Consider the following 7,473-nt stretch of genomic DNA (forward strand, 5'->3'; position numbering starts at 1 on the left):
GGAGGATTTTTTTGTGTGCCGTACCCTTAAGCCGGAAGTTGTTGGTATCCATCAAATATTTCATACGTAGCTAACTAACTGAATTGATGATTTATCGCCCATCTAATTGGGGTGCATTTATAACTAATGCCTTCCCCAAAAAGTCATAAATGAAGAAATTGGTGCCTCACAAGACCTAATACTAGTAACGACGTTATTCCCGGTAAGTGCCCATAGATGGCTAACGACGGTGGCTAACTACCTCTAAACCTGGCTAACGGGCTAGGTAGCTGGTTAGCAATTGCTCCCTGGCTTTCCAGCAAACAAGAATATATAGATAGTAGCTAGCTAGGTAACCGAAAATGTAACGTTAGCTAGCTAATAATACAGCGAGACATCATAGCTACCTTTCGCTGTCTCATGAGTCAGTGGCCAGTTTACTAATGACAACAAAGCAATTGGCTAAGCAGAAACAAACTAATAATTGGTTTGCGTGTCTAGTGGTTAGCTTGTGTATTTCTTCTGACAAATTGGTTTTCTGTCCAATGTTGTGTGTGTGTGTGTAGCCGGCGGGTTGCCATGGCTACTAGGATGAAGTTAAAACTGAAGACTGTGTTTGTCCTCTACTTCATGGTCTCACTTATGGGCCTCATCTACGCTCTCATGCAGCTTGGTAAGTCTGTCTATCTCTCCTTTCCTTGTCTTTCTCTTTCCTCGTCACCTTTACTTGTATCCTGTCCGCATCTCTCTTGGTTCCTTTCCCCTGTCTCCTCTCCTTTGTTATCACTGACAGTCCTATGAAGTCCTCTTAGATCAGTAGTCTCACAGGAATGTATCACAAATCGTTATTGAGACAATTGTTGTTTGGTGAACATAGTCCTAACCAGAGCAATACCTTTACAAGTAAGATATATAAATATATGGCTTTGGTCCTAACTAACCTTTACTTCCATGAGATGTAGTGCACTGAATAGGAGACAGGAATTGGGCTGCATTTCAATTGACTGAATGGGAGACAGGAATTGGGCTGCATTTCAATTGACTGAATGGGAGACAGGAATTGGGCTGCATTTCAATTGACTGAATGGGAGACAGGAATTGGGCTGCATTTCAATTGACTGAATAGGGCTGCATTTCAATTGACTGAATGGGAGACAGGGGCTGCAGACAATGGGAGACAGGAATTGGGCTGCATTTCAATTGACTGAATAGACAGGAATTGATTTCAGACTGAATTTGGGCTGCATTTCAATTGACTGAATGGGAGACAGGAATTGGGCTGCATTTCAATTGACTGAATGGGAGACAGGAATTGGGCTGCATTTCAATTGACTGAATGGGAGACAGGAATTGGGCTGCATTTCAATTGACACCTTAACTGACTGTGTAACCTGTTTCTGTCCTCAGGCCAGCGCTGTGACTGTGCAGAGCATGACATGCCCAAGGACCGTACTATCTCTCGTCTGCGGGGGGAACTGCATCGGCTACAGGAGCAGATGAGGAAGGCTGAGCCCACCAAACTCCCTCAAAAACTAGCAGTGAAACCGGCCCAACCCACCATCTACGTCATCACACCAACCTACACCAGGTAGGAAGATGGACAGAGGGAGAAAGACACACTTTCTCTACCGCTTGTTGTCTCTTCCCTCTCTCTTTCCTTGCTCCATTTCTAACATTCTCTCCATCCCTTTCTCTAGGTTTGTCCAGAAAGCAGAGTTAACCCGGCTTGCCCAGACGTTCCTCCATGTCCCTCAGCTCCACTGGATCCTGGTGGAAGACTCTCCCCATAAAACCCCTCTGGTCTCTGGGTTCCTGGCCTCCAGCGGCCTGGCCTACACGCACCTCCACACCCCCACACCACGCGACCGCAAACTACAGGAGGTGGGTTCAGATCCGGTCGCTGACCAGGCACACTATTTTGCATGTCAGTCGTCTGCCAGATTTCACAATGCCTAGATAGCTAACTGCATTATATAAAGAAATCTGATGCACATCCTTATTTACTCACTTCCAAACTCCTACAGGGTCTACATTTAAATTAAAACAAAGAAGTAATAAAATTACCATATTGATTGATGGATTTATCATTTGATTTATTGATTGGTCATTTCCCCAGGGTGACCCTAGCTGGTTGAAACCCCGCGGGGCGGAGCAGAGGAACGAGGGGCTGCGTTGGCTGAGAGAGGACAGGAGGGGGCAGCCTGGAGCAGACACACAGCTGGGGGTGGTCTACTTCGCTGACGATGACAACACATACAGCCTACAGCTATTTGAGGAGGTAGGAGACAGACATACAGGATCTGACGTCTTCTAGCTCTTCAACCATGGAGGCTGTGCCAGCTAATTGCCCAAAATATTCTGATTTAACTTCCTCTTTTCAAGAAATGGACTTGGTATAGTATAATTGACTTGACAACCAACAAGACATTGAAGTTTAGCTTTCAAAATGAACCACAAAATTACATGTTTTTTTTTTACCCCTTTATTCTCCCCAATTTCGTGGAATCCAATTGGTAGTTAGTCTTGTCTCATTGCTGCAACTCCCGTACGGGCTCGAGAGAGGCGAAGGTCAAGAGTCCTGCTTCCTCCGAAACACAACCCAACCAAGCCGCACTGCTTCTTGACACAATTCCCGCTTAACCCGGAAGAAAGCCACACCAATGTGTCGGAGGAAACACCGTACACCTGCCGACCGTGTCAGCGACAGAAGTCGCAATGGGACAAGAACATCCCTGCCGGCCCAACCCACCCTTAACCTGGACGATGCTGGGCCAATTGTGCGGTTCGCGGCCCGCTGCGACAGAGCCTGGACTCGAACCAGGATTTCTAGTGGTCACGCGGGATGCCATGAACCACAAAATTATATATATATATATATATATATAACCCACTGGTGTATTGCATTCTTGTGACTAGTTTAAAACTTGTCTCTAACATCTCTCTCTCTAGATGTGTGGTACCCAGCGTGTCTAACATCTCTCTCTCTAGATGTGTGGTACCCAGTGTCTCTAACATCTCTCTCTAGATGCGTGGTACCCAGCGTGTCTCTAACATCTCTCTCTCTAGATGTGTGGTACCCAGCGTGTCTCTAACATCTCTCTCTAGATGTGTGGTACCCAGCGTGTCTCTAACATCTCTCTCTAGATGTGTGGTACCCAGCGTGTCTCTAACATCTCTCTCTAGATGTGTGGTACCCAGCGTGTCTCTAACATCTCTCTCTAGATGTGTGGTACCCAGCGTGTCTCTAACATCTCTCTCTAGATGCGTGGTACCCAGCGTGTCTCTAACATCTCTCTCTAGATGCGTGGTACCCAGTGTGTCTCTAACATCTCTCTCTAGATGCGTGGTACCCAGTGTGTCTCTAGATCTCTCTAGATGTGGTACCCAGTGTGTCTCTAACATCTCTCTCTAGATGCGTGGTACCCAGTGTGTCTCTAACATCTCTCTCTAGATGCGTGGTACCCAGTGTGTCTCTAACATCTCTCTCTAGATGCGTGGTACCCAGTGTGTCTCTAACATCTCTCTCGTGGTACCCAGAACATCTCTCTCTAGATGCGTGGTACCCAGTGTGTCTCTAACATCTCTCTCTAGATGCGTGGTACCCAGTGTGTCTCTAACATCTCTCTCTCTAGATGCGTGGTACCCAGTGTGTCTCTAACATCTCTCTCTAGATGCGTGGTACCCAGTGTGTCTCTAACATCTCTCTCTCTAGATGCGTGGTACCCAGCGTGTCTCTAACATCTCTCTCTCTAGATGCGTGGTACCCAGCGTGTCTCTAACATCTCTCTCTAGATGCGTGGTACCCAGCGTGTCTCTAACATCTCTCTCTAGATGCGTGGTACCCAGCGTGTCTCTAACATCTCTCTCTCTAGATGCGTGGTACCCAGCGTGTCTCTAACATCTCTCTCTCTAGATGCGTGGTACCCAGCGTGTCTCTAACATCTCTCTCTCTAGATGCGTGGTACCCAGCGTGTGTCTAACATCTCTCTCTCTAGATGCGTGGTACCCAGCGTGTCTCTAACATCTCTCTCTCTAGATGCGTGGTACCCAGCGTGTGTCTGTGTGGCCAGTCGGCCTGGTGGGAGGGATGAGATATGAGAGACCTGTGGTCGAGGGGGGGAAGGTTGTACGCTTCCATACTGGCTGGCGCCCCAGCCGCCCCTTCCCATTGGACATGGCTGGCTTCGCCGTGTCGCTCAAGCTGGTGATAGCCAATCAGGACGCATGTTTCGACGGCGACGCACCGATGGGGTTCTTGGAAAGCAGCTTCCTGCAGGGATTGGTTACCATGGACGAACTGGAACCTAAGGCGGAGAATTGTACAAAGGTGTGTGTTGTGGGGGGTTGCTAAATATAGAAGAGTGGTGTTGAACCGGTGATGTTTTTAGTGTAGGGGGGATGTTTAAACGTTGTGTGTGTGTGTTTGACAGGTGTTGGTGTGGCACACGCGGACAGAGAAGCCCAAGATGAAACGAGAGGAAGCGCTTCAGAAACAAGGCCTGGGGTCTGATACTGCTGTAGAGGTGTGAGGACAACACACACACACACACACACACCTACAACTACACACACCTACAACTACACACACCCACTACATCTGCTTTAAACCGTTCCATGCGTCTGAAAAAGGCTCCCTGTATAGTGCAATACTTTTGTCCAGAGCCTTATGGGTCTCTAGCTGTAAGGGTTCACTTAATGGGTCTCTAGCTGTAAGGGTTCACTTAATGGGTCTCTAGCTGTAAGGGTTCACTTAATGGGTCTCTAGCTGTAAGGGTTCACTTAATGGGTCTCGAGCTGTAAGGGGTTCACTTAATGGGTCTCGAGCTGTAAGGGTTCACTTAATGGGTCTCGAGCTGTAAGGGTTCACTTAATGGGTCTCGAGCTGTAAGGGTTCACTTAATGGGTCTCGAGCTGTAAGGGTTCACTTAATGGGTCTCGAGCTGTAAGGGTTCACTTAATGGGTCTCGAGCTGTAAGGGTTCACTTAATGGGTCTCGAGCTGTAAATGGGTTCAGCTGTAAGGGTTCACTTAATGGGTCTCGAGCTGTAAGGGTTCACTTAATGGGTCTCGAGCTGTAAGGGTTCACTTAATGGGTCTCGAGCTGTAAGGGTTCACTTAATGGGTCTCGAGCTGTAAGGGTTCACTTAATGGGTCTCTAGCTGTAAGGGTTCACTTAATGGGTCTCTAGCTGTAAGGGTTCACTTAATGGGTCTCTAGCTGTAAGGGTTCACTTAATGGGTCTCGAGCTGTAAGGATTGGCCCCTTTTTTTCAATTTTCGCCTAAAATGACATACCCAAATCTAATTGCCTGTAGCTCAGGCCCTGAAGCAAGGATATGCATTTTCTTGGTACCATTTGAAAGGAAACACTTTGAAGTTTGTAGGAATGTAGGAGAATATAACACATTAGATCTGGTAAAAGATAAGACAAAGAAGGAAAAAAAACTTTTTTTTGTACCATCATCTTTGAAATGCAAGAGAAAGACCCATAATATACTATTCCAGCACAGGTGCAGTTTAGATATTGGCCACTAGATGGCAGCAGTGTATGTGCAAAGTTTAAGTCTGATTGCAGTTCTGTTCAAAATGTTGTATCAAGACTGCCCAAATGTGCCTAATTTGTTTATTAATAACTTTTCATGTTCAAAACTGTGCACTCTCGTCAAAACAATAGCATGGTATTATTTCACTGTAATAGCTACTGTAAATTGGACAGTGCAGTTAGATTAACAAGAATTTAAGCTTTCTGCCAATATCAGATATGTCTATGTCCTGGGAAATGTTCTTGTTACATTAGACCTCATGCTAATCGCATTAGCCTACGTTAGCTCAACCGTCCCACAGGGGACCGGTCTCTCGAGCTGTAAGGGTCCCCCCCACACACACGTTTAGGATTTTGCCCTAGCAGTACGCAGCTGATTTTTAAATAACCAACTCATCACTAAGCTTTGGTTATTTGAATCAGCTGTGTAGATGTTAAGGCAAAAACCAAAAGGTGCACCCAGGGAAGGGGGGTTGGGAACCCTGTTCCAGCTAGCTGTACTATGCTGATGCTGTATATGGAACTAACAAGATATTCTTAGTGGTACCCTATCCTGTGGCATTTAGGAAGCAGACACAATGTACATAATGTAAGATATCTGAAGACTGTTTTTAAGACCAGTCAACCTATTTAAATTTGTCGTAACTGTGAATGTGTTTTGTTTGTGTATGTAGTTCCAGTCAAAAGTTTGGACACACCTACTCATTCAAGGTTTAATTTTTTTAATTTTTTTTTACAGTTTTCTACATTGTAGAATAATAGTGAAGACATTACGAAATAACACATATGGAATCATGTAGTAAGCCAATTTTCTTTTTTTTTTTAAATACTTCTAAATATATTTTAGCCACCCTTTGCCTTGACAGCTTTGCACACACTTGGCATTCTCTCAACCAGCTTCATGAGGTAGTCACCTGGAATGCATTTCAATTAACAGGTGTGTCTTGTTAAAAGTTAACCTGTGGAATTTCTTTCCTTTAAAGTGTTTGAGCCAATCAGTTGTGTTGTAACAAGGTAGGGGTGGTATACAGCAGATAGCCCTATTTGGTAAAAGACCAAGTCCATATTATGGCAAGAACAGCTCAAATAAGCAAAGAGAAATGACAGTCAATCATTCTTTTTTAAGACATGAAGGTCAGTCACTCTGGAAAATTTAAATAACTTAATAAAGGTTTTTTGATTCACGCAGCCAAAATAAATGCTTCAGAGTTCAAGTAACAGACACATTAACTGTTCAGAGGAGACTGCGTGAATCAGGCCTTCATGGTCAAATTGCTGCAAAGAAACCTCTACTAAAGGACACTAATAATAAGAAGAAACATGAGCAATGGACATTAGACCAGTGGAAATCTATCCTTTGGTCTGAGTCCAAATGTGAGATTTTTGGTTCCAACCGCCATGTCTTTGTGAGACGCAGAGTAGGTGAACGGATCTCTGCATGTGTGGTTCCCACCATGAAGCTTGGAGGAGGATGTGTTGAGGTGTCAGGGACAATTTTCTGGTGACACGGTCAGTGATTTATTTAGAATTCAAGGCACACTTAACCAGCATGGCTACCACAGCATTCTGCAGCGATATGCCATCGCATCTGGTTTGCGCTTAGTGGGACTATCGTTTGTTTTTCAACAGGACAATGACCCAACACACCTTCAGGCTTTGTAAGGGCTATTTTACCAAGAAAGAGAGGAATGGAGTGCTGCATCAGATGACCTAACCTCCACAATCACCCGACCTCAACCCAATTGAGATGGTTTGGGATGAGTTGGACGGACTGCAGAGTGAAGGAAAAGCAGCATATGTGGGAACTCCTTCAAGACTGTTGGAAAACCATTCCAGGTGAAACTGGTTGAGAGAATTCCAAGAGTGTGCAAAGCTGTCAAAGGACGGTTACTTTGAAGAATCTCAAATATATAATATTTTGATTTAACACTTTATTTGGTTACTACATGATTC

The 7,473-nt window shown here is 45.1% G+C and overlaps 1 protein-coding gene across 3 annotated transcripts; it reads left to right on the top strand.

Moving 5' to 3' along the window:
• On the top strand, window positions 1–7,206 carry b3gat3 (beta-1,3-glucuronyltransferase 3 (glucuronosyltransferase I)). 3 transcript variants are annotated; one of them, XM_042329435.1, is made up of 8 exons: window positions 4–202; window positions 546–652; window positions 1,387–1,567; window positions 1,677–1,860; window positions 2,096–2,257; window positions 4,016–4,306; window positions 4,410–4,502; window positions 7,150–7,206. In XM_042329435.1, exons 2-8 carry the CDS (start codon window positions 559–561, stop codon window positions 7,180–7,182), a joined length of 1,038 nt encoding a protein of 345 aa, XP_042185369.1. In that variant the 5' UTR covers window positions 4–202; window positions 546–558; the 3' UTR covers window positions 7,183–7,206. The 3 variants fall into 3 exon arrangements, with proteins under 3 accessions (XP_042185367.1, XP_042185369.1, XP_042185370.1); XM_042329433.1 differs by lacking the exons at window positions 4,016–4,306; window positions 4,410–4,502; window positions 7,150–7,206 and adding exons at window positions 3,005–3,306; window positions 3,520–3,958 and having other exon boundaries at window positions 1–202; XM_042329436.1 differs by lacking the exon at window positions 7,150–7,206 and having other exon boundaries at window positions 5–202; window positions 4,410–4,978.
• The last annotated feature ends 267 nt before the right edge of the window (window positions 7,207–7,473 follow it).

This window comes from Oncorhynchus tshawytscha, linkage group LG10 (assembly GCF_018296145.1).
Source record: "Oncorhynchus tshawytscha isolate Ot180627B linkage group LG10, Otsh_v2.0, whole genome shotgun sequence".
Lineage (NCBI taxonomy): Eukaryota > Metazoa > Chordata > Actinopteri > Salmoniformes > Salmonidae > Oncorhynchus > Oncorhynchus tshawytscha.

Coding starts and splice junctions, on each gene's coding strand:
- b3gat3 (XM_042329433.1), top strand. CDS start 559: ATGGCTACTAGGATGAAGTTAAAACTGAAGACTGTGTTTGTCCTCTAC. Junction 1,861..2,095: donor GCGACCGCAAACTACAGGAG/GTGGGTTCAGAT, acceptor TCATTTCCCCAG/GGTGACCCTAGCTGGTTGAA. Junction 3,307..3,519: donor GTACCCAGTGTGTCTCTAAC/ATCTCTCTCTAG, acceptor GGTACCCAGAAC/ATCTCTCTCTAGATGCGTGG.